The 27417-nt window shown below is 42.4% G+C and overlaps 1 protein-coding gene across 2 annotated transcripts; it reads left to right on the forward strand.

The window, feature by feature from the left end:
* Positions 1–594: 594 nt before the first annotated feature.
* On the forward strand, positions 595–27417 carry SETD4 (SET domain containing 4). Of its 2 annotated transcripts, none has more exons than XM_080800285.1 (11): positions 595–758; positions 2266–2372; positions 9516–9611; positions 13859–13896; positions 16193–16281; positions 17806–18235; positions 20280–20454; positions 22395–22476; positions 23723–23803; positions 26263–26386; positions 27164–27417. In XM_080800285.1, exons 2-11 carry the CDS (start codon positions 2300–2302, stop codon positions 27296–27298), a joined length of 1323 nt encoding a protein of 440 aa, XP_080656411.1. In that variant the 5' UTR covers positions 595–758; positions 2266–2299; the 3' UTR covers positions 27299–27417. The 2 variants fall into 2 exon arrangements, with proteins under 2 accessions (XP_080656411.1, XP_080656412.1); XM_080800286.1 differs by having other exon boundaries at positions 616–758; positions 2299–2372.

Raw genomic sequence — 27417 nt, forward strand, 5'->3', positions numbered from 1 at the left:
AGGCACTATCTGCCAGGTTTCTCCACTGGAGTTAACTTTCGTCCCTCTTCATACTGTACTCCTGGGAAGCAAGTCATTAAGAATATAGTGGGCAGGCGGTGGGCAGAAATTGAGCTCCATAGCCAGGAACTCTTTAAGGCTGGGACTGGGGTAGCGAGGCTCAAGTCAGTCAAGTAGGGCGACGCCAGGCCCTGGCCGACCGAGAACAGGGCGGGGCGGAGGCAAAGGCGGCCGGGGAGGGCCCGACGTTGAGCCCCAAGGCGAGGCGGAGGTCGAAGCACGGAGGGAGCAACACGGGAGCCCATTGCTTTACCGGCCCGGCCTTGCGAGGCTGCGCGTCCACCAGGACCCTCTTCTCTTCTAAAAATAAGACCGCGCACGCGGACGTTACAGAACGCAGTTTCCCCGCCTTCCGACCCTGGGGTTTATTTACTCCGGACACCCCCCCGACCCCGGCCCCGCGCGCCAGCTGGGAGGGACGGCCGCGGCGCTTCCGGGAAACTAGGCGCGGGGAGGGACGGCCGCGGCGCTTCCGGGAAACTAGGCGCAGGCGCAGGCGCTGGCGCACGCCCGGGGGCGGTGGCACAGCGTCGCGTGACTTCCGGGTGGAGACTGAGGATTTGGGTTGGTGAAGACTGCAGGCGGGCGTGCCTGCGCTTGGCGTCTACCACTTCTGCTTGCGCCCGCTCTTTAACTCGAGTACTTTTGGGGTCCTCTTTGGGTTTCTACGCGCGCTGGGCCCGCCGCCTCGTCGCTAGGTGAGCCGAAAGGACTTACGGGGGGACGGAAGCTGGGGGACGCGGGGTGCCCGGGTCCCGGAGCGGGTGGTGCTGGAGCTTTCCTTACGTTTTCATTGTTTGTTGTGAAAAGAGCCGCTCAGCTCGCAGACGCCCACCAGGCCTGGCGTTCTGCTGCGCCCTGCAGTAATCTCCGCCTCCTCCCGCCCACCCCCCCGTCATCTGCACGTTCTTCGGCGGTTGTCGCCCCAGAAGCCGCGGTTGAGACGCGCTGGGGGATGTTCAGGAGCCTGCGGCCGGGAGTTAGTCCCTCTAGGGCCGGAGGCTGAGCCTCAAGTGCGAGTCCAAGGCTGGTGGGAGCGAGGCCGGGGGGTTAGCCGTGCTGTCACCGGGCGTCCCAGTACTGGCGAGGCTCTGGACACCGGGGGGAACGAGCCGCGGTTAGCTCCGGGACCCAGCTCGAGCCTTTGGGTAGATCAGGGAGCCTTCCACTGCCGCCGTGGGATGTTAATGGTGCCCGTTACTTTTTTCTGTCCGCTATTTATTAGTAGTAGACTTCGAAACCAGTTGTGTGGTTAAAATGCACATATATGCACACAAGTAATATTCATGTTACGTGATTTATGTGCTCATATATAGACAAGTCACAGAATAAGAGGATACAAAAGTAATAGTAAAAGCTGCCTCCTCAGGCACGTTTTTGAATATCCTTCCTTCTCTTGTTTTGTGAACATACTGAATGTGTCAAAAGCAAACCCAAAAGGGATCTTTAAATGTTCTGCAACTTTATTTTTCATTTACTGTGTCTTGAACATTCGGACGCTTTAGCACATACCTTTTTCCTATTAATGGTTGCATAATACTCCACTCCACTGACTGTATCATTTCTGGTGTGGTTAATGTATTTCATTTTTTATGCTTTCAGAGACATAGCATGTAGAAACTAAAATAGTAATTTTAGATTTTACGATCATTCCTTTGTTCTGTCTGCTTTTCATGGCCTCCTTTCCTTCCCCAGTCTGTTGCAAACCCCCCCCCCCTTTACTTGTATTGATTTCAGTATCCTCGTTCTAAGAACAAATCATTATTTCCTTCATATTAAGAGAGGATCTTTTTAAAAGAAGATTCCCCCCCACCCCAAGACTTCCTGGCTGATGAGGGCTTCATGGCTACTGTTTTTTAAAAAGTGTGTTGGGTTGGTGCTCAGTAGATGTTGATTAGAATGGAGGTATGTAAGTCACCAAAGCATGCAGTTGGGAAATCAGTTTCCAGGATTTGGATGATTAATCAGCATTTAGTAGGACCTCAAGATAAAACCATTTTGGAAGGACTGATATAATAGGCATTCCCTTACTGCACAAAGAATCATGATTTAGCTGACAGTATAAATGTTTGTGTACTAAGACGCTTTTTAGAGAAATGGTTTACCAAATCATATAAGTTTGTGTATTTAAATCCTTGTAGGTACAAAGAATAGTGTTTGTCATACAATTGGAAAGGAGGGCAAAGAAGATGCTTTTTGTTTTAGATTGGACAACTGAACAGAAATTGAAAATTTTAGGATGAAGAGGGGAAGAGGAAGAACAAGCCGGATCAGAAGACAGAAACTCTTCAGAAGTTCTGTATCAAGAGGAGGTACAGTTTTGATCTTTTGGTGCCAGTGGTGCGAAGAAGGTTGAGTGGTGTTGACAGATACACATCGCTTTTCTCAAAGGCACATGGGCAATGTTCAAAGAGAATATTTCTTAAAGAATACTCTTTTTAACAGTGCCATTATGTACTTCTAAACCCTAGTGGGACTGTGAATATGTTTCTCATTGCTTTCAACTATGTCTTCTCTAGGGATGACTCCCAGGTTTTCATTTCTAGTCCTGACTTTTCTTCTGACCTCCAGCTATCTGTAGAATATCAGTGTTTGGATATAAATTCATCATTTCAGATTCAGTGTAACAGAGTCTGAACAAGACATTGCATGTGGAAGTGCTTGGCGAGCTGGAAAGTACTAAATAAATGCAGTTATTTTTAATAAAAATTAATAAAAGTCCTCCTAGTTGACTCCAAGCCCGTCAGAAAAATTAGTAAAACTCCTAGTTGACCCCAAGCCTGTCAGCACCATCTGAAGGAGTCTTTTTACTGTTTTCCTCCTTTGCTCTCTGTGGCCAAGGTCCTACTAAATATCATCTAGTTTTTCTTAGGTTAACTTCTCCCTCTCTCTTTCATTCCTGGAAGATGATGGTTTACTTAGACCCTTGTTTTTCTTCCTTGCTTTTATCCAGTTGTTGCTGTGAATCTCACTTTCCTAAGGAACTATTCATATGTTGCCTTTTTTGGGTTAAAAGCCTCCAGGGATTTTTATTCCCTTTTGCATGGTATCTGTGGGCTCCATCCTGCCCCTCCTGTACCAGAAGTATGTTTTCTCCGTACCTCTCCCTGGGCACAACGCACACATGTCTACCTCTGCCGTGCCATTCCTCATAATCCTTTAGTCTAGAGCACCTGTTTTCCTTCTCCCTGCTTATTCAGTTTTTCTCCAACTTTTAAGACTGAGGTGAGATCTTACATTTTTGGTAATGTCATTTTCAGTTTTCACTGACATCACCCTTTGTTACGATGCTTATTGGGTGTTATTCTTAAGGACCTACGGTTTTTTAGTTGTTTCTTATGGAAGTCTTATTTTCCACCTAAGTTGTCAGCTTTTGTATTTGAAGAACATGTTGAACATTCCCTACTGTGGTCAACATAGTGCTGTGTCTATAGTAGTTGCTGATTAAACGCTCACTGATTAAATGTTGTTACTGTAAGATCTATTCTCTAGTTTATGGTAGGGTATTTTGGAAAGCTTTTATCTTGGATTTTTTAAAATCATGTTTTTAAAAATGTTTTATTGAGGTATAATTGACATACAATGAATGTCAATATTAAGGTGTATAATTTTTTTTTTAAAGATTTATTTATTTATTTATTTGACAGAGATTACAAGTAGGCAGAGAGGCAGGCAGAGAGAGAGAGGAGGAAGCAGGCTCCCTGCTGAGCAGAGAGCCCGATGCGGGGCTCGATCCCAGGACCCTGGGATCATGACCTGAGCCGAAGGCAGAGGCTTTAACCCGCTGAGCCACCCAGGCGCCCCTAGGGTGTATAATTTGATAGATTTTGACATGTATGTTAACACAGGAAACTATCAGCACAATCAAGATAATGAACATATCCATCCAGCTCAAGAAGTTTCCTTGTTTCCCCTTGTAATCCTTTTGTCCCTCTTTACCTGTTACCCCACCCATCCAGGCCATAACTGATCTGCTTTCTGTCAGTATCAATTTATTTGCATTTTATAGTTTAGATGATAAATAGTTTATATGATCATATAGTATATCAAATGATATTATAATAACACAGTATTTGGCCTCTTTTATTAGCATAGTTACTTTGAGATAATTGTGTGTATCAGTAGCTCCTTGTTTTTTAATTGCTGAATATATTCCATGATTTGTTTATTCTGTTGATGGACATTTGGCTTGTTTTCATTTTTAGCTGTTATGAGCATTTGCATACAAGTCTTTGCATGGATGCATGACTTCTTTTCTCTTGGGTAAATACCTAGGACTAGAAAGACTGAATCATATGGTGGGTGTAGGTTTATCTTTTAAAGAAGCTACCCAGCTGTTTTTCTGAGTGGTTGTATAACTTCACATTTCTTTCAACAGTTCATGAGAGTTCCATCTTTTGCCCATGTTTTTTATTAGCTGGTGTTCTTTTTCTTTTCTTTTCTTTTCCTTTTTCATTTATTTTTTATTTTTTTCCTTTTTAAAATTTTGTTTTGTAGTTATGGTAAGTAAGGCATTACTTTCCATTACATCTCACTGGCTCTTGTTTGTACTTGTGGTGGCTATTGATTTCTACACATTGGTTTTTTACTGTACCATCTTAGTATAAATTCTCTTCTATATATTTTTTGCACTTCATTCTTTTATTTTTTGAGCTAAAAATGCTAATTCTTATTTATTTATTTATGACTTTTAATTTTTAAAATTCCAGTATAATTAATGTACAGTATTATACTAGTTTCAGGTGTGCAATATAGTGATTGAACAATTCTGTACTTTACTCAGTGCTCATCAGGATAAGTGTGCTGTTCATCCCCTTCACCTCTTTCACCCAGCCCCTCACCCAGTTCACCTCTGGCAACCATGATTTGCTCTCTGAATTTGAGGGTTTTTTTTTTTTTAAAGATTTTATTTATTTATTTGACAGACAGAGATCACAAGTAGGCAGAGAGGCAGGCAGAGAGAGAGAGGAGGAAGCAGGCTCCCCGCTGAGCAGAGAGCCCGATGCGGGGCTCGATCCCAGGACCCTGGGATCGTGACCTGAGTCGAAGGCAGAGGCTTTAACCCACTGAGCCACCCAGGCACTCCTGAGGGTTTGTGTTTTATTTTATCTTTTTTCTTTGTTCATTTGTTTCTTAAATTCCACATAGGAGTGAAATCATAGGGTATTTGTCTTTCTCTTACTGACTTATTTCACTTAGTATTATGCCCTCTGGATCCATCTCTATTGTTGTAAGTGGCAAGATTTCATTCTTTTTTTGGCCGAGTAATCTTCCATTCATCTCTCGATGAACACTTGGGTAGCATTCATATCTTGGCTATTGTAGATAATGCTGCAGTAAACACAGGGGTGTACATATCTTTATTTTTTATTTTTTTGAAAGACTTTATTTATTTGACAGAGACAGTGAGTGGGAACACAAGCAGGGGGAGTGGGAGATGGAGAAGCAGGCTCCCCGCCGAACAGGGAGGCCAATGTAGGGCTCGATCCCAAGACCCTGGGATCATGACTTGAGCTGAAAGCAGACACCCAACGAGTGATTCAGCCAGGCGCCCTGTGTTCTTGTATTCTTTGGGTAAATACCCAGTAGTGGAATTACTGGATGATACGATAATTCTATTTATAATGTTTTGAGGAAGCTCCTTAACTGTTTTCCGCAGTGGCTGTACCAGTTTGCATTCCTGCCAACAGTGTGCAATCGTTTCTTTTTCTCCACATCCTCTCCAACACTTGTTGTTTCTTGTGCTTTGATTTTAGCCATTCTCACAGGTGTGAAGTAATAGCTCATTGTGGTTTTGATTTGCATTTCCTTGATGATGACTGATGTTGAGGATCTTTTCATGTGTCTGTTGGCCATCTGTGTGCCTTCTTTGGAAAAATGTCTTTTTTTTTTTTTTTTAAGATTTTGTTTATTTTTTTGACAGAGAGAGACACAGCGAGAGAGGGAACACAGCAGGGGGAGTGGGAGAGTGAGAAGCAGGCTTCCCGCTGAGCAGGGAGCCCAATGCAGGGCTCCATCCCAGGACCCTGCGATCATGACCTGAGCAGAAGGCAGATGCTTAAGGACTGAGCCACCCAGGCGCCCCTCTTGTTTTATTTTTCTTGACTCCTTTATTTTTCTTGACTACTGAGAGTTCTTTAGATATTGTGGATACACATATTTTATCAGATAGGTGTTTTGCAAGTATTTTTAATCATTCTTTGGCTTTTTAAAATGCCCTTAACAGTGTCTTTCTTTTGAGGAACAGAAATTTGAAATTTTGGTAAAATCTTATTTATCAATTTGTTGTTTTAGGATCTTCCTTTTGTGTTGTACCTAAGAAATTTGCATAACCCAAGGTAGCAAAGACTTTCTACTATGTTTTCTTCTAGGAGTTTGATAGTTTAAGGCTTTATATTTAAGTCTGTGATTAATTTTGAATTAATATTATATATTGTACAAGATAGGAATAGTTCATTATTATTATTATCATTATTTTTTTTCCTTAGTTAGGTCCAATTGTTTCAGCATTTATTGAAAAAACTAACCCTTTTCCATTGAATTACTTCTGCACTTTTGTTAAAAATCAATTATTCATATATGTCTCTGTCTGTTTTTGGACTTTCTATTCCACTTCACTGATTTCTTTGTTAGTCTTTTTTTTTTTTTTTAAAAGATTTTTAAAATTTATTTGAGAGAGAGAGCGAGAGAGAGCGTGCACGTGCATGAGATGGGGGAGGGTCAAAGGGAGAAGCAGACTCGCTGCTGAGCAGGGAGCCTGATGCAGGACTCGATCCTGGGACTCCAGGATCATGACCTGAGCTGAAGGCAGTCGCTTAACCAACTGACAGCCAGGTGCCCATCTTTGTTCGTCTTGATGACAGTGTCACATAATCTTATTTACTATAGCTTTATAATAAGTTTTGAAATCAGTATTTCAAGGTGGTTTTGACTATTGTAGGCCCTTTGCATTTCCATATGGATTTTAGAATCATTTTGTCATTTTTTAAACAAAAAAAGCCTGCTTTAAATTTATTTGGATCATATTGAACTTATTTCTCCCTTTGAGAAGAATTTGCCAACCCATAAAGAAGGTCTGTTTCTCTATTTATTAAGGTTATTGACTTTTTTAAAAAATATTTTTAAAAAGATTTTATTTATTTATTTGACAGATGGAGATCACAGGTAGGCAGAGAGGCAGGCAGAGAGAAGAGGAAGCAGGCTTCCCACCAAGCAGAGAGCCCGATGTGGGGCTTGATCCCAGGACCCTGAGACCATGACCTGAGCCGAAGGCAGAGGCTTTAACCCACTGAGCCACCCAGGCGCCGCGACTTGAGATCTTTTAAAAAATTTTTTGTTTTAATTGTGGTAAAATACACATACTGTAAAATTTACCATTTTAATTATTTTTAAGTGTAGTCCAGTAGTGTTAAGTACATTCACATTGCTGTCCAGCGATCTCCAGAACTCTTTTCATCTTGCAGAACTGGGATTGTATATCCATTAAATAGTAACTCCTCATTCCCCTCTTTTCCCTGGCCCCTAGCAGCTACCATTCTACCTTTTGTTTCAGTGAACTTATTCTAGATAGCTTACGTATGTGGAATCATACAGTATTTGTCTTTTTGTGACTGGCTTATTTCACGTAACGTAGTGCCCTCAAGATTCATCTATGTTGTAGCATGTGTCAGAATTTCCTTCCTTTTTAAGGCTGAATAATATTCCATTGTATATATGCCACATTTTCTTTATCCATCTACCTGTTGATAGATATTTGTTGTTTTTTCCTGCCTCTTAGCTATTTTTGAATAATGCTGCTATGAACATGGGCAGATACCTCTTCGAGATCCTGCTTTCTATTTTGGATGTATATCCAGAATTGGTTGCTGGGTCACTTCTATTAGTTTTTTGAGCAGTCACCATAGCAGTTATACCATTTTACATTCTCACCAACAGTGCTCAAGAGTTCCAGGTTTTCCACATCTTTGCTGGCACTTTTTGTGTTTTTTTTGGTGGTAGCCATCCTAATGGATATAGGGTGATATACATTGTAGTTTTGATTTGCATTTCCCAAGTGATTAATGATGTTGAACTTTTTTAATATACTTATTCACCATTTGTATACCATCATTGGAGAAATGTTTCTTCAAGTCCTTTGCCTATTTTTTATTATTTTTATTTTTAATTTAATTTAATTTTTTTTCCTTTGCCTGTTTTTTTTTTTTTTTTTTTTAAAGATTTTATTTATTTATTATTTATTTATTTATTTGACAGACAGAGATCACAAGTAGGCGGAGAGGCAGGAAGAGAGAGAGGGAGGAGGAAGCAGGCTCCCCGCTGAGCAGAGAGCCCGATGCGGGGCTCGATCCCAGGACCCTGGGATCATGACCTGAGCCGAAGGCAGAGGCTTTAACCCACTGAGCCACCCAGGCGCCCCACCTTTGCCTGTTTTTTTAATTGGGTCTTCTTTTTTCATATAAGCCTTTATAGCTGTATATTTCCCTATCTCCCAGTTCTGAAGGCTAGAAGTCCAAAATTAAGGTGTCAGCAGGATTGGTTTCTTTCCAGGGCTGTGAGGGAAGCATCTGTTCCAGGCCTCTCCTTGGCTTGTAGACAGTGTCTTCCCTGTGTTTCTTCTATCATCTTCCCTCTTTGCATGCCTGTGTCCAAATTTTTCCTTTTTATAATGACACTAGTCATATTGGAATAGGGGCCACCCTAATGACTACATTTTAACTTGATTTCTTTTATAAAGACCCTATATCTCTAAAGTCATATTCTGAAGTACTGGTGATTAGGACTTGAGCATCAAATTTTGAGGGTACAAAATTCAATCCATAATTGATGCCTTTTATTTATTTTTCTTTCATTTATACTGGCTAGAACCACTAGTACAGTGGTGACTGGAAGCGTCTTGTTCCTTGGCTTGTTTCTGATCTTAGGGGGAAAGCACTCAATTTTTCATCATTATGTTAGCTATAGATTTTTTGTTAGACAGTCATTATCAGGTTGAGGAAATTCTTTTCTTTCCTTGCTTATTGGCATTATTTATCAGGAATGAATATTAGATTTTATCAGATGCTTTTCCTGCTTCTTTGAGATGATTGCATGGTTTTTCGCTTTTAGTTTACATTATTTAGGTGTTATTTATTCTCTTTTATGATATGACCGTCTGTCTGAGATAGTTACTTTTTATTTCATTATTTATTTAATTTTTTTGAGATAGCATAAGCGGGGTATAGGGAGGAGCAGAGGGAGGGGGGAGAGAGAATCTTAAGCAGGCTTCATGCTGAGCATGGAGCATGATGTGGGGCTTGATCTCACGACCCTGAGAGCCTGACCTGAGCTGAAATCAAGAGTCAGATGCTGAACTGAGTGAGCCACCCATGTGCCCCTGAGACAGTTACTTTTTATAAATGGTGCTCTGATTATGTAGTGATTTTAATCACCATTTTTTTCTTTCTTCTCTTGATTAGTGAATGAGAGCTACAAGCCTGAATTTATAGAGTTTAAGAAGTGGCTGAAAGACAGGAAGTTTGAAGATACAAACTTAATACCTGCTTGTTTTCCGGGTAAGGTCTGGCATCAACTCTCAGGACTTTATCGCACAAGAGACATGTGGGCTCAGGTGATCGGAAAGCAGGGGTAGTTCTTGAAGGTGGGCGGTATTCTCTCTGGGAGTACATCTTCTGTTGTGTGTCAGACTTCCTCCGTTGTAGCTATAACATTGATTTACACCTTACTTTGTTCTAACAATAAATCGAATGGCTTTTGGGGAGAAATTCTAAAATGGTAAAATAATATGAAAAATTAAAAAAAGGGAAATGAGAATAGAAAAATAAGAGGAGGCAGGGATAAGGATAATTCATAAAAGCCATGATTCTAAGATCTTGCATACTTGTCAGAGGTCAGCCACAAATTATAACTTATCTTTCCAATAGCGAGTCCATTTATATGATCAGTTACCTGAGTCTTTGTATTCTATAAACAAAACTAAGTTGTTTACTCAACAGAAGTGCAGGTATTCCTGGAACTTAGACCTGAGGGAAGTGTCTTCATTGGGTCTTCATAGGGAAGTCACTTCTGTAATGTGACACCCTTATCATCATACTTATAGTGGTTTCATGGGATTTTCAAGCCGTGCAGGCTGATGGGATTATTGCATAGCTCAGGTGAGTCAAAATTATTTTCCAAGGGAAGGAGGTGCTTTTCTCTGCTGGTGTGGCTGGAGGACAGATGTCCTTAGGGAGGCCTGAGCAGGTACTGCTCCCTCCGCTGGTTTGTGGGTGTGCTCCCCAGGTGTTAGAAGAGGAGCCCTCTGTATGGCCCTAGCTTCAACAGTCACCTAAGCAGAGGTAGATTAACGTAATTTTCTGGAATTGAGGAGCTTATCATTGGAGTTTGGGTTAGCATTTTCTTCTGGAACATTCTCTGGATGTGTGCCTGCATTCAGCACCACCCAGTTCTGTCCAGATGTGGGCTTGAGGTCACTACGGGGAGGACCTTTAAAGGGATTCCGGGTCTGCTTTAGCATAGAGACAGTTGTGCAGTCAGGGCCTTGAAGTTCTACAGCACAGGGCAGGTGTGGGTCTTTTATAGAAAATTAAATTGTATGCCTCTCTGCTCCTTTTCGAGACTGAAATGATTAAATACCCATTAGGTAATTTAGCTTTGAGCAGGTTAACTTCCTTATACATCGTCAAGATAAATGATTGACCACGTGTGGCCGTGGTTGAATGAGGTGATGTGTCTAAAGTTGTTCCGTGTGCATTATGATGACTTTGGCCTAAACGCTTGCTTCGAGCCATTACTTGTTAGGGCTCCTCCTATTTAAAATGGTAAACTATTTTTGTCAGCCTCTAACAGAATGTTTAACTTTCTGTTTTTATGTGTCAAGCACAAAAACAGGAAAAGCCACACTGTTAGATTTTACCGGATGGTGTTCTTCACAAGGTGGTCTAGAGAAATAGTGTCAGGAGTGGACTTATGCCATTGGCTGATCTATGCCTCACGTGTCACTTTGACTTAAGAAGGATAGGATTAAAATGATCAAGCGGGGACTGGCATATGTTTAAGTGGAATGCCTGAAAAGAAATAATTATCTATAATTTGGAGCAATGAAGACTTAACCATTTTTAATGGAACAACTCTTTCTAGGCCCACCTCCAGATTCATGGTCACAGAGCAGCTAAAGTACAATGGTTTGGTAATGATCATAGCCCACTAGTTCCAGTTCTGGGGTCAGGGAACCTTCTGTCTTACTCAGTTTTGGCTGCTATAACAAATTACCATAGACTGGGTGACAACCAATTCCTTCCTCACAGTTGGGGGCTGGGAAGGCTAAGATCATAGTATGGGCAAGTTCAGGGTCTGGTGAGGACTGATTACAGATTTGCAAATTACCATCTTCAAGTTGGGGCCTCACATGACACAGAGCTGGGAGCTAGACAAGCTTTCTGGTCTCTTACTGCTGTAGTAGGCACTAAATCCCATTCATGAGGCTCTATCCTTATGACCTAAACATTTACCAAACGTCCCTACCTCTTAATGTCATCACACTGTGGGGTGGGAGTTCACCATATCTTCCCTAAATGCTTTATATACCTTTATCTTTGATCTGTTAGGAGGGAACGTTTATGGGAGTCTCTCAAAATATACAAAATTCTGGGGAATTAATCTTAGTTTGTGGAGGGGCAAGGCAGGATTCCTAAGTTGCAAGCAGGATTGATGCTTTGGGAATTGACCCCAGTATTCGTTTTTGCCCACCAAAAGAACTGGCCAAATCTGGGTCTCCGAGGTGGACTTAGGATAGTAGAAATTTTCAGGTGCAGGGAAGTCTATAATAAGTTTTCCTTTCATAAGATCCTAATGGCCACTTCCTACCTTGCCTTGGTAAGTGCAGGTTACTGTGATTTGTTTTCTGCTACTGGATGCTGTATTATAGAAATACAGGTGAAGTATCTTCCAGATTTATTCCATATGCCACATTCTGTTCATATATGTATTTGAAGAGAAATTTCCACTTAATTTAGCACATGAGTCTTTTTTTTTTTTTTTTTAAAGATTTTTATTTATTTATTTGACAGACAAATCACAAGTAGGCAGAGTAGCAGGCAGAGGGAGGGAGAAGCAGGCTCCCTGCTGAGCAGAGAGCCTGATGTGGGACTTGATCCCAGGACCCTGGGATCATGACCCGAGCCAAAGGCAGAGGCTTTAACCCACTGAGCCACCCAGGTGCCCCGAGTCTTTTTTTTTTTTTTTTTTTAATATTTTATTTATTTATTTGACAGAGATCACAAGTAGGCAGAGAGGCAGGCAGAGAGAGAGGAGGAAGCAGACTCCCCGCAGAGCAGAGATCCCGATGCGGGGCTCGATCCCAGGACTCTGGGATCATGACCTGAGCCAAAGGCAGAGGCTTTAGCCCACTGAGCCACCCAGGTGCCCCAGCACATGAGTCTTTTAAAGAATGACCCCATAGAAATAAAATCCTCCCATTAGTAACTCGTTCCAGGAAGGGTTCTGGCCCATAGGAATGATTAACTCTGCTATGGCACACATGGAAGAAATGAAATAAGTTTTTGAAAGCAAAACCATGTGTCTGAGCAGACAGTATGCTTCTGGGTGGATAGTTGAGTTAGGACTCATCAAATCAGACTTACTGGACACCTGATCCAGGATCAAGTCAGGAGTTCCCTCCATGAACTGGGAGCTCCCAGTAGTCCTGCAGGGCTTGACCTTTGCTGAATTATGTTCCCTCCTAGTTGAGAGAGAAAGAAAAAGATCAAGGACTATGAATTTGAAAAGGTGAATATTCTGTACTCGGTATGATAATTATAGGTCATAGTGTACCAGAGGAGCTGCTGACTGTTACAGGAAAGGAGCCTTGGGCTTAGAAGGGTAAATTTCTGGACAGTAGTGGTGTTGACAGTGTAGCTGGTGAAGTTATGTGCTGTGACTGCTCTGGCCAAGGCCTTGGCTCACAGGGAGGGGCTGGTCTTGGATCTCCCCTGTTGAGCTCACCCAGTCAAGGAGAGTTCAGTGGCCTTCATGGTCAGGGAGGGGAGGGTGTAGTCCACTCAGCTTTGCGGGAGCTGGGTGAGTTTACTAGTCAGCCAGTCAAAGAGGCCTCAAGATCATCACTGGGAAAGCTGGCTTTGGTAGTGGGTAAAAGTGGTTTGAGGGTTTAGCCTCTCAGATTGGGTGGGCATTGGGAGTAGGCCCCCCAGCACAGTGGGCTGGCCCCAGGGGAGAGGGTCCAGCTTGAAGGACACCCAGTCCTACTGGGTAACACTCCTGGTAGCAGATGTGTATAAAGTTGATGACTTCTGGGTCTTGACTCTTTGCTCTTCAAGGGTTGTAAACCCAAAAGGAGGTCAGGACATTTTCTAGAACAGCTTCTTGATCTTGTCTTTCCCCTGGGAGTCAAAGGATGAGAGAGAGATCCAGCTTCATCTTGGTGTAATTTTGAGATTCAGTTGCATTTTTTAAAACGATTTATTTACTTATTTGAAAGGGGGAGAGAGAGAGAGTGAGCCAGAGCAGGATGGGGGAGTACAGAGGAAGAGGATCTTCAAGCAGACTCCCCACTGAGCTCAGAACCTGACGCGGGGCTCAATCCCATGATCCATGAAATCATGACCTGAGTTGAAACCAAGAGTCAGATGCTTAACTGACTGAGCCACCGAGGCACCCCGGTTCAGTTGCATTTTTTTATTTAAAATGATATCCTTAAGATCTTGAAGATATTATAAGTTTTTTTGTTTTTTCTTTTTTTGGACATTGTAGGATTTTTACCTTTTTTTTTTCCTTTGTGTCTTAGGTACAGGAAGAGGGCTGATGAGCAAAACGTCCCTGCGGGTGAGAATTTCTCTAATCCTTGAAACCTAATGTTGATTTTGCTGCTTTGTTTTTGTGATTCAAATCAAGTAAATTACAAATATTTAAGATACACAGCCATTTTTTACCTAATGATAGGTTTGAATATAATTTTGTCAGTTAGCTTTAAGTTTGCTGCGTAGGGGAGACAAACCCAAAGTAACGGAGTGGAAGTTAATTTTGTTCTCAAGTAAACAAGCCTAGATGGGCAGACCTGGGCTGGTGTGGTGATCCCATGGCCGTGGAAGGCCCAGACTCCTTCCAGCTCTCTGTCCACATTCTAAAGGAAGTCCCTCACACTCAGGTCCAGGGAGCAGCTCCTGGAGCTTGAGCAGTAAGATGGAACAAGGGGGTGAGGAAGGGCAGGTTTCTTTTTAAGAAAGTTCCAGTCCTATCACATCTGCCAGTGACTGGGTACACAGTCCCCCTGGCTGTGTGAGAGGTCTCTTGCGCAGTGACCTCCCGATAGGATTGCACTAACGGCAGGGGAGAGGTGGGGTGGGGGTGGGGTGCAGGGAAGCAGGCTCCCTGCTGAGCATAGAGCCCCATGCGGGGCTTGATCTCAGGACCCTGGGACCGTGACCTGAGCTGAAGGCAGAAGCTTTAATCCACTGAGCCACCCAGGTGCCCCTTTAGTTCCTTAACTTCGAAATCCAGCTATGCACATACACATTTAGCCTAAAGAATGGTCCTTTTTAATGTTGTAGTTCTCTTAGGCTACTTTTTAAATTTAATTTTATTAATTTTATTTAATAAATAATTTTATTTAATAAATAATAATATATAATATATAATATATAATATATAATAATATATAATATGTAAATAATAAATAATAAATAATTTTATTTAATAAATAATATTTAATATATTTAATAATAATATATTTAAATTTAATAAATAAAAATTATTTAATAAATTTATTTAATAAATATTTATTTTTTATTTCTTTCTTTCTTTCTTTATTTTTAAGATTTTATTTATTAATTTGACAGAGGGATAGAGAGCACAAGTAAGCAGAGCGGCAAGCAGAGGGAGAGAGGGAAGCAGGCTCTCTGCTGAGCAGGGAGCCTGATGCAGGGCTCCATTCCAGGACCCTGGAATCATGAAGGCAGCCGCTTAACCGACTGAGCCAGCCAGGCGCCCCTAAAACTTTATAATCTTAAAACGTCCATGACGAAATTTATTATCTTAGCCATTTTAGAGTGTACAGTTCAATAATATTAAGTACTGTCACGTACAATATTTTTATTTTTTGAGGGAGCATATAATTGTGTTCCGTTTGGGAGGGGAGATATACTTCTCATATATATGGCAGTAAACGTAGGTAGTCTTTGTTTAGATTATGAAATGATAATTGGCAGTTGCTTCACATCTTTCAAATATGATCTTTGGTTAAACTTTTTGAAAACTGGGACATATTTTACGCCTGGTGAAATGCACAGATTTTAAGCATCTGGTTTGGTAAGCGTTGGTCAAGAGATTTACTGTAGTCAGGACATAGAACATTTTATTAAGTGGCTTTATTAAAATCAGAAAACTATGCGATGTTGGAGCAGGAAGGGACTGTAGTGATTGTCCAGCTTGATCTTGATTTACAGATGAGGAAACCAGAAATTGAACCCAGAAGATTTTTGGCTGAGATTTTTTAACCAACTTAGATGCCAGTTATAATGGAAGCTGGGATCTTAATGAACGTCAGGCTTCTTAATGCTTTATTTGTTTCTGGTGTCTGTGACTTGATATCTTAATTTTTCTTTGTGTTTCTATCTCAGTGGGAGGAACTGAAAACTCTACTTTTGCAGGTGGTAAAATGAGACCCTTTTGCTGGCTGGGCTGCCCTTTTCTTAGTCTAGTTGGCACAGGTCGTATGGAGAGTAGGCCTTTGCTGGGAGTAGTCACTGGACACATGGATTTCACCAGATAGAGTTACTTTGAGTGGTTTCTGCCTATTTCCTATAACACTATTTCCTGGTCTAAAAGTGAAGGAGTGATAGGATCTGTCAAGAGTGTTTCCACATTCCTTTCTGGTGAAGGGCTGACTGCTAGTGGATGTCAGTCATCTAATGAGCCCTTCGTTCTTGTTGGGGTTGTAGTACCTGCTGTTGGAGCTGACTTGCCTGCATCCGCCGACTCGGGCTTGGGAGACAGACTGTTGGTGGGCTCTTTGGTGTCTATGGTTGGGTTATCCTGGGTTCTTAGTAGATAATCGTGGACTGCAGGACACAGGTCCTTCTCAAAGCGCAGGTGTTCTAAACTTTACTTTTTTTTTGGTAAGGAGGGACAGATGATTATTTCGTTGCCCGAGAGTTGCCTGCTCACCACGGACACAGTGATTAGAAGCTACTTAGGGACGTACATTGCTAAGTAAGTGAACATACACATGCTCGTCTGGTGCAAGTGCTTGTCTTGTAAAGTCTGCAGCATTGGCAGATAAAGTCCTCTAAGTAAGGCACAGTTTGTTAGGATGAGCCCCTTTGTATACCTCATACACGTTTGAAATGATTCAGAAGGTTTACTGTGTTCTTGAAGTTGTGTTCTTAATTCATTTTAAGCTGCATTTTTAAGGGTTTTAATAGGCTGCCTAGGATGTGGGTTTGAATCCTCATCTATCACTTACTAGGAAATGAAGATAAAGTGAGAGAGTAGATGGCCATCATTCTGAGTGCCCTGAGTCCCCCTAGCCTGTTATCCACACGCTCCTCTTATTTTCACACTGACTGTATTTGCCTGAACTCTCCCTCCACTACGATGTTAGGAAAGTGTAGTGTAGTTTTGTTTAGTGTAGAAGAAAGGAGGCCAAAATAGGAGAACTATTTTCTGGCTTTTGTTATAGTGGGCCTTTGTTCTGCAGGAACTTTCTGAGGACAGCGTGAGTGGGGTATGTAGCAGAAGGGATTTCTAAATTAGGAGGGTTGTAAGATTGTATTGTTTCTTCTCAGAGTCTAAGTTCTGGACTTTTAATCTCCTTGGCATGTTTTTATGAGGGCAAATGTATCTTTATTGGCCTGAGTAAAAGCAGCGATGCTCTTAGTATTAACATTTTCTATGTCATTCTGAAATTTTGAGCAGGTTGTTTTCGCAGTATAGGAATCTGGACTTTGAAGGTTTAATGAAAACTTTTCTAAAAGATTCCTGCAACATGAGATCTTTTTATTGATAACAAATAAAAATACTGCAGTGTGTAATTTTTAATAGAGTGGGTAAATTTAGGAATTAAAACTTTAGAACTGTAGCAAATATGTAATGAGGTGATTCAGCTTTCTGTCTAGGTTAAGAGTCACACAGTAGGACTTTTGCAGTAGAAATGTTTCACTCTGTGTTGTCCACTGTGGTGGCCGTTAGCCACATCCGCCTGTTGAGCACTTGAAAAGTGACCTAGATGACTGAGGAATTGAATTTTAAATTTTACTTAATTTTGAATAACTAAAACTGAAATAACTATGTGTACCCAGTGGTTACTGTATTGGATGGGGCAGGTCTAGGTTCTTTCCCGCCAGTTTTTTCCCCCACCAAGTTTGATAGCTTTATCCAAGCAAAATAAGTGAACTTGGAGCAGAAGCTTTAAAATTGGAGAACCAAGTTGGAAACAAAGAGGTTGCTTGCAAAAAGGATTCTCTTGCAAACAAAGCTGGAACTTGGGGTAGTGAGACAGTTCTTGGCACTCATCAGTGTGACTGGCTTAGGGCATTTACGGTGGGATGCGCTCTGGAGAGGAGAGTCTTGAGGAACCAAACCCTCTCCTGGTGCACGGAGTAAGCTCGGCGTGCGCTGACAGTTTGGCCACAGTCTGTCTGGGAGCAGAACAAACCACTAGGATACCTGTGTCTCTAGCTGATTCCGTATTTTGAATAAAAGTAATTCTTTTAATCTGGCTTGTATTTTTAAAAGGTGCCAGCCTCCTCCATCTCCTCTTCTGGCTCTGTGCACCTTTTTAGTTTCAGAAAAGCACGCTGGGGACCAGTCTCTCTGGAAGCCTTACCTGGAGATTTTACCGAAGGCCTACACCTGCCCCGTATGTTTGGAGCCAAAAGTGGTGAATCTTTTTCCTGAACCTTTGAAGGCAAAGGCTGAAGAGCAGAGAGCCCGTGTGCAGGGCTTCTTTTCTTCCTCCAGAGACTTTTTCTCTTCGCTGCAGCCTCTGTTTTCTGAGGCTGTTGAGAGCATTTTTAGCTACAGTGCCCTCCTGTGGGCTTGGTGCACGGTCAACACCAGAGCTGTGTACATGAAGCATGGGCAGAGGAAATGCTTTTCTCCAGAGCCGGACACCTACGCGCTCGCCCCGTACTTGGATCTGCTGAATCACAGCCCAGATGTCCAGGTGAGACACAAGACAAACATGTTCTGTTTGATAGGAAGGACTCTGACATGTAGAACCTGACTTTGAAACCATAGAGGGAGGTGTTGCCGGCTTTAGGTAAATCTACCTCTGCCAGGTATTTTTCTGTCTTTTCTCCCAGCCCCCTTTTCCTTTCTGGCATCCTGTCGTTTTGTTTTCCCACTCTGCCTTCCAGGCCAGCAGAGCTCAGCACTATATCCCCTGATACAGCCTTAACCAGCAGCACCCCCTCACCCCCCAGCTTTGGTGCAAAGTTCTCTTTCCTCTTGGCTAGGATGGGGACTAAAGTCCTGACTGCTCTCCTGTCCCATTCCTTTTTACACCTGGTGGAATCGCTGTTAGTATTTATCTTTGCTGTGATCACTGATTGATGCTGTCTCCGTCTCTGAGCTGTATAAGGATGGGGAGGGACTATGCCTTTTTTCTCCCTGTAACCCAGTGCAGGGTCAGGTACCTAGTAAAGACTTGATAAACCTTTACCGAATGGTTGAATATTTGTGGGGAAAAGGAGTCTGGGAAACATTAAAGAATCCGTCTTTGGGAGATGGTCAAAGATCTCGTGTCCAGCTCTTTCCCGCTATGGCACATAGAGGTGACGACTTATGTGTAGGCATGCTGAGGTAGGTGCCTGGCTTTGAGGGCAGAGGTGTCCCTATGTCAGCTCACCTGTCACCTGTTCAGGGTCTGTTTAGAGGTACACTGGCTGGGCCCTTGCTCATGCTCTTCTCTGCGTACTGCACCCCGCCTGGAGGAGATGGATGGCCCCCGGCTAGCCCACGGACTGGTGCGAGGCGAGCGTAGGGAGGCCCGTACTGTGCTTTCTCAGGCAGAGGCAATCTCCTTGCCTGTCTGCTTGCTACTGTTGTAGAAAGATGCATTTCTGACAATATTCAGCAAAGGAGATGGAGGTTTGACGGCTGTTTCTGTGGCTGATGTTGATGAATTAATATTGGGGGCATACCTGTAAAGGGGTGCTGGACCCAGGACTGAGTCAGTCCTCACTGGGGTGACTTTATTTTTGTTGGGCTGTTAGTGCGTTTGTGCTCCAAGCCAGTGATTTGACGGCTTTCGTAGGGGCCCCACAAACTACAGCCTGTGAGTATGTGGCCCAGTGGCCCCGGCAGAGCCTAAAATACTTGCTCGCTGGCCCTTTATGGAAAAAAGATTGTTGACCCTGGTCTAAAGCTCATTACCGCTAGCTTTTGGCATGTAACTGGAAGCCGTGGCCCTAATCTGTTGATGCTGCAAGCTGAGAATTTCAGCCCCGTTCCTCCTCCTTGTCCTCACTGGGGTTTACTCTGTAGTGTGGCGACCTCAGCTCTTGTACCCCACTCCTCAGTGTGGAGGGCAGGTGGGTCACCTTGGTTCTTCCCTCTGCAGTCTGTTAACTAACAGAACTGTCACAAAATCCATATCAGTCAGTATCCTGCTGCCTGAACGCTGTGTATTGTGAGGCCTGAAATTCGTGTGTTGCCTTGACATCTTTGGGCGTCACAGGGCCCCAGGGGTCTGACTGTGAGTTCCTCTGCTCTCCCTGGATATGCCCCCCACCCAGAGGGAAAGGCCCCATCACCCGGCCCTCAGCCTAACGGTTTCTTCTTCCTGCCCGCCTCTTCACATGAGCGCGCACATCTCCCCGCAGGAGACGAGGTCACTTCGTTACTCCCAAGCCTGCTTCCTGTGGCTCCTGCCGGTCACGCAGTTCCCAAGCGTAGCCCCCGTGTGGCTGGGGTGTCCTTACCCAGGCTGTATATGTGACTAGTGAACCACTCTCTGGCGTACCTGTCCGCTTTCAGGTGTCCTGCATTTGGCCATCCTGAGAGCCCTTGGGCAGGACCCCCTCCCTCACCAAGCGGGGACGTGGAGGCACCCAGGAGCCCAAGTGCAGGGCTGGCATGTTCCCACATGTGGGTGAATTTATACTGTGATGAGTGTTCGAAAGCTGCATCTGACTTTAACACAGTAAACTTAATATTTTCAGTGTTGTGCTTGGCTTTAAAAAATCGCTAGCAATTTTTCTGCCTAGGTAAAAGCAGCATTTAATGAGGAAACTCGCTGTTATGAAGTCAGAACGGCTTCAGGCTGCAGGAAACACGAACAGGTGTTCATCTGCTATGGCCCTCATGATAACCAGCGGCTGCTCCTGGAGTATGGATTCGTGTCCATCCAGAATCCTCATGCTTGTGTTTATGTCTCAGCAGGTTGGAATCAGCTTTGTTCTTACTAAGAAGATACAGTTCTTTTTTTTTTTTTTTTTTTTACGCCATCTGGGGATGTGGGTTTTTTTAAGTTTTAGTAAAGTGGCAAAACCTTAAAATGTGTATCATTTATTTTCCCCTAGGTGGGGGAAGACACTCACTGACCGTGTAATTTGAATGTTGAAGTGAAAAACAAGGCTCTGGTCACTACTGAGGAAAGGAAGAACTGAGAAAAGTTGTTGCATTAGGTCAGACAGTAGGATGGGAGAAAAGGAAGACCACTGAGGAAATGAATATAATACAACATTTAATATATAACATACTAATATTACTAATCAGTTAATATAATAATATAATATTTTAATAATTAAAAAGATGGGAAGAAATGGTAGTTTTTATTCTGAGACATTATCACTGTCACTAAATACAGGATTGATTAGAGAACAAAAAAGTTAAAAAATTAAATTTAAGCATTTACTGTGTGATTACTTCTTGGCCTTTTGGCTAAGATCATGTGTAGTATCTCTTCTTACCAGTTTAAGCATTTACTGTGTGAGGTGCTGTGACAGGGATAAATATATTACATAGTTATTGTCTTGGAGGTTAATGCCATGATGAAATACTGATTTCATTTATGTTTTCCTGTGACCTACTAATTAGCCATCATCAGTATTACTATTTTATTTTTTTAAAAATTTTTTTAAAAGATTTTATTTATTTATTTGACAGAGATCGCAAGTAGGCAGAGAGGCAGGCAGAGAGGGAGGGGGAAGCAGGCTCCCCGCTGAGCGGAGAGCCCAATGTGGGGCTCGATCCCAGGACCCTGGGATCATGACCTGAGCCAAAGGTAGAGGCTTTAACCCACGGAGCCACCCAGGCACCCCTTCAGTATTACTATTTTTAAAAATAAGAGTTTAGCTATTAAATTCATGCTGTAGAAATTCCAAATATAGTATTAATAACAGTATATAGAAAAATGTTTCTTTCCCCTTCTCCTGAAGCAGCAGAGGAGTAGTTTATAGGCCATCAAGAAATATGGCCAGAGATTTACTGACTGTATAATTTGGGGTAGTTTTAATATAAGCTGTATGCAATAGAAACTCGTTCAAGGTGAAACTACTCCATCCTATAGGCAGAATAATAGTGTTATTTCTCAGAATAGAAATTAAAAGCAAAAACTGGGCCTTGCTGGGTCTCTTAGACAACTAGCTTTGAGATTAGCCTCCTTTTATCAGAATAATTTTAATATTGTTGACCATGAAATAATGATTTGCAAACAGTTTGGACAAAATTTACATTTTAGTTATTTTTACATTTATAAAACCAAAACATAGAAATATAAAAGAGATTTTAAAAACAGAAAAATCAGTCATTACCCTGCTATCTCAACAAGCTTTGTTAATTTTTAAATGTTCACTTTCAGTTGCTTATGATTATAATCACTAATACCCAGTTCCAAATTCTGACTTTTGGAAACATCATTATAAACAATTCTTCATGTTTGTAGTGGGTAGTGGGTTTAACTTGCCACATCCTGTCACTGTCTTAATTACCAGGTTTTGTGGATTAATTTGCTTAGTGGGAACGTGTATTGAGGTTATAGATGTTTTCTTCCCTGCCCTGAAATTCTGTAGCTTTCCAGGGGCGAATAAAGATCTCCTTGAATTGGACTTGATTGGAGCTTTTTGGTGTGAATTAGGTAAAACTGTTTACACATGTCTTTTTTTTTTTTAATTTTTATTTTACTCCTTTTAAAATTATGTTCAGGTAGCCACTGTGTAACACATCATTAGTTTTTGATGTAGTGTTCAGTGGTTCATCAGTTATGCACAACACCCATTGCGTGTCTTGGTGTTGATGGAAGGGACAGTAATTGTAGAAGGCCCACACTTTTGTCTGATGACACCCTAAATTTCTTTTTTCTTTCTTTCTTCTTTTTGTAGATCTACTTGTTAAATATCTGCCATCAACAGATAAACAAATGAACAAGAAGATTTCCATTTTGAAGGAACATGACTTTATAGAGTAAGTATTTTCTCTGTCTCTTAAAATTATTTCTTCAGGAAACTGGTGAGAAAATTGAGGTGGCATTTCTAGAGAGATGAGATACCTCCTGACTGTACCCTTGACACATAGGTATTTATTGAGCATTTACTATGTGTAGTAAATTGTGCTTCATGTGGGGCACACAAAAAGTATAAGATACTTTTCAAGAAACTTACTTGGGGACATAAGATACAAACTTGAAGTATTATTGTACTAAAAGAAAGCCCTGTTTGTATGGATTGGTAGCCCGGTGTTTGTCTCCAGTACGTGGTCAGTGGGATGGCATTGGGCTCCTGCACGCCAGGCTGGCTCTCTGTCAGTCACTCAGTAACATGATGTAGGCACTTAGGGTGCAGGACTGGGGGTGCTGGCTAGGTGATTCCGTGCCAAGTGGAGACTCTCTCAGATTTTCTTCTCTAAATAAAATGAAGTTTTACATGGTCCAGCAGCAGTGTGAGGGCACTCTGGCTGTGGTGGCTGCCATTTGTTTGATGCCCAGGGAGCTCTGATTCTTCATCTTGCATCTCACTGGGACCTGTGGCCCTCGCTGTCTTCCTCTGGCTTCCTCAGCCAGATTTAGCTCCTTACCGAAATTAGTGGGAAAGTTGTTTTTTGATTCCCCCCCACCTTTTTTTAAATTTAAAGACTTATTTGAGAGAGAGAGAGAGAGAGGGAGAGGGAGCAGAGAGAGGGGCAGGCTTTCCACTGAGCAGGGAGCTCGCTGATGGGAGGCTCGATCCCAGGACTCCCCGGGATCATGACCTGGGCTGAAGGCAGACCCTTAATCACCTGAGCCACCCCAGCGCCCCTTTTACATTTTTTTTTTAAGATTTTATTTATTTATTTGACACAGAGAGAGATCACAAGTAGGCAGAGCAGCAGGCAGAGAGAGAGAGGGGAAAGTAGGCTCCCCGCTGAGCAGAGAGCCCGATGCAGGGCTTAATCCCAGGACCCTGAGATCATGACCCGAGCCTAAGGCAGAGGCTTAACCCACAAGCCACCCAAGCGCCCCTACATTTTCTTTTTAAACAAATAATTTTTTTTTTCCTGCTCTGGCTTTATTCTTAAGTATTTGCAGACTTAACTTTTCTCTTTTGCCTTGTGACCAAGACACAAGGTACATAATGTTTAGCCCTTCAGAAAGTGTTTGGCTCTTCAGCCATTTGCCATGGTGTCATGAAATACTGAAATGACTGGTGTGTTGTTATTTGTTTTTATGCTTTAGAAATTTAACATTTGGCTGGGATGGACCATCTTGGAGGTTACTCACAGCTCTTAAGTTGTTATGTCTGGAAGCCGAAGAATTGTAAGTGTCGTCTGTGTTGGTTGTGAGCTATAGTTAGAACCTGTATATAATCTTGGGGCTTCTCTTGGCTTACATGCAAATACCCAGCCTGGGAGGAGAAAGGAATGCCATTGTATAACGGGAGGCTCATTCTTTATGGAACTTGCCCATGTCCTGAGCATTTCACTTCTAAGTTTTTACCATTTCTGGAATCTGGTTTTAGAGTCAAAATCAGAGTACATGACCCTGAGAACTTTTTATTTTCAGGTATTTTTTTCCCTGGTGACCTGCAGTTGTTTAGAGTCGATTTTTTTTTTTTTAAAGATTTTATTTATTTATTTATTTGAGAGGGAGAATTCTCATGTGACATGCTAGTGGGGGAGGAGCAGCAGGAGAGGGAGAGGGAGAATCCCAAGCAAGCTCTGTGTGCTTAGCGTGGAGCCCGACACAAGCTTCAGCTCAGGATGCTGAGATCATGGACGACCTGAGGTGAAATCAACAGTCAGATGCCCAACTGACCGAACCCCCCAGGAAACCCTAGAGTAAATATATATATTTTTTTTCCTAGAGTAAATATTTTAAAAAATGTGAGCCTTGGCACTGTTCAAAGGGAAGTCCAGAGTAGGTAGTTTTTTCCTTGGGGCAAATAGTTCCTCCCCTCGGGTTCTGCCCCAGTGCGCAGATCCAGCTCCCTGCTAAAGGAGAGGCCTGGAAATTTCCATGGGGGAAGGCAGGTAGAGGGGAACCCTGGGTGGAGACACACATCTTGGTTAGGCTACTTAATGTTACCTTGAGGCTGCCGGTCCCTCCCCCAGCATGGAAAGGACTGTCCACTGCCCAGTGCAGGGACTTCGTTCGGCCTGGGTGCATTGCTTAGCAAAGGCTCACAGGAGAGGAACCATAGGAAGGGAGGACTTGCTGAGGATACTGACCCCATCCTCCAGCAGTTGGGAGGATTGAAGAAGCTAATGCATAGAGTTAGCCCTTGGAACAGTGCCTTGAAGTATTTGGTGCTCATTGAATAACTCCTGTCGGGATAATGCTTACCTTTTTTTCTGTAAGGACTCAGAAAAAATTACTCTTCATGTCCACACCAGAAATAGTTGTGTTTATTCTCAGCAGATGGTGTGTGTTTTTATCTTACAGCCGCTGTGGATTCTGTATTGGATATGTTTTCTTTTCTCTGTTATTTGCTGGAAAACTCAGTGGCAAATTTGTGGCCTGTCCAAATGTGCAGGATTTTAAGGCAGCAGTTTATCCTGATTGTATCTTATCCTTCCTTCTATCACCTTTCCTTTTATTTTATTTTCACTGTCCATTCATCTTAACCTTGTATTTCATCTCGTGTGTGCCCTCGTAAGCTTCTGTAAATCCTTCATGGCAAAAGGTCTGAGAGGACACCCTGAGGCCTCTTTTCCTCCCTCTGAATTACTCCTAACGGTCTGGAGTGTTGTGGCAGAACAGGTGGCAATTTGGCTGAATGTTGTTCGCATGCGGTTTCTACCTCTCCTTAGCTTTGTCACCTAGGGCGAGTTCCTTACCATTCCCAGTTCTTAGTTTGTGTCTAACATGGGAATACTAAATGCTTTCTTTACTAGGTAATTGTGGAGTTAATTAGATAATTATATGTTGTTGTTTCTGAAGCTGAAGACTTGTAAGACTTTGTTCCGTGGCTTATGAGCTGTCCTGAATTTCTAAGGGACATCTGTATACTTCCATTCTGATGTGGCAGTTTTCACCTTATCTTCCCCCCCTAAGCCATTCCACTTTGGATTCTTGGCATCCAGAATTTATTCCTTCACCCTCTTCTGCTCTGCTTGGTGCTTCTTGCCAGCATGTGGTTTTGGCGCTGCCCCTGTCCGGCTCGGCATCTTGCTGTGGCTCCCTCTCGCTTACCCTGCAACACTTCTACTCCTCTGCCTGAAGAGAGTTGGCTCCACGTGCCCCCGGAACCCCATTTCCTGCCTATTTTCACAGTGTAACATGGGAATGACCTGCATGCACAGAAGGCCTTCACTGTCGATTCCTCTTTCCATCTCCAGAGCCTTTCAGCTTGTGAAACGTGTTCTCTTCAGTTTGTCATAGTTTAGAAATGACTGTCACTTGGAGAGAAGGAACGTTCTGCTGTTTTTGCTCCTGAGCCCTTCGTCCTTTTGTCTGGGAGTCGCCTTCCTGTCCGTCTTCTGCTCTCTTTCCATGCCTGGTGGACAGGACCGCACTCACTTACGTGCCCGACACAGAATTGCAGTGAGAATCAGATTCAGTCCCTCCCTACAAAGAGCGTCAGTCCCCTTGATTCTTATTATCAGTTGTTTCTCCTTCTTCTGTACCTCGTCTGCTGCAGCGGGAGCTGCATGTGGTAGGAGCTTTCAGGGAATGTGCTAATGGAATGAGTTTATTATGCTTCGTTGAAGTGTAAAAAGCCTTCTTTACCTTTTGAGAGCCTGCTGACATTATCTTACTGAACAATTTGGTTTTAGTACATGCTGGAAAAAAATACTTCTTGGGGAAATCATTTCAGATACAAATGAGAAGAGAAGTTTGGTCATAGCCCAGAAAATATGCCATTATTTCATAGAGGAAACCAATGCTATGCTGCAAAAGGTATGTTTCTAGAATATTGGATTCTTTTGATGCCTTAAATAGATGAGTGTTGATGTAATTTCTGGGTTTTTTGACTGTTAACATTGTGCTTATAGATTCAGTAGGTAAAATTATTGCATGAATTTTCAAGTACTTTTAAAAATACTTCTATTTAGTAGTTTTCATTAAATGGGAAATATTTTTTCAAAAAGATTTAATTTTAAATTTAAATTTATTTTAATTTTAAAAGATTTTATTTATTTGAGATAGGGAGAGAGAGAATGAGCAGGGAGAGGGGCAGAGGTAGAAGCAGACTCCCTGCTGAGCAGAGAGAGAGCCCCAGTGGAGCTTGATCCCAGGACCCTGGGATCATGATCTGAGCTGAAGGCAGGCAGATGTTTAACCAACTGAGCCACCCAGGTGCCCTGAGAAACCAGCTCATTTTAATGAAAACATTACTGGGATTGAAAAATAATTTTAATGAACCTTCAAGACATAATGCTAAGTAAAATAAACCAGAATACAAGAAGACGGCATAGGCAAACTCATAGAGACAGAGAGTAGAGTAGAGGTTACCAGGGGCTGGGGGTGAGGGGAATGGGGTTTGTGTGTAATGGGTGCAAAGTTTCTGTTAGAGACGATGAAGGAATCCTGGGGACACTTAGTGGTGACAGTTACATAACACTTAGAGTGTATTTAATGCCATTGAACTGTACACGGAAAAGTGGTCATAATGGTAAATTTTACGTTTGTTTATATTTTACTATAGTAAAAAATTAATTTTAAAATACTTTCCAGGTTTCTCATATGAAAGATGAAGAAGTGGCTTTGATAAACCAACTAACTTTGGTAGAAACATTGTGGACAGAAGAGCTAAAGATTCTGCAGGCCTCTGCTGAGGTTCTAAACAGTTTGCAAACGCCTTTTAGATAACTTCACCGAATGCATTTGGTCACCTCCTGTGGTGGGTGTGACAAACAAAGATTTATTTTGTATAGAATCATTTATAGTCAGTGAATGGTTTCTATTAAACAGTTGTTTACTGAATCCTA

This window comes from Martes martes (assembly GCF_963455335.1).
Source record: "Martes martes genome assembly, chromosome: 1".
Lineage (NCBI taxonomy): Eukaryota > Metazoa > Chordata > Mammalia > Carnivora > Mustelidae > Martes > Martes martes.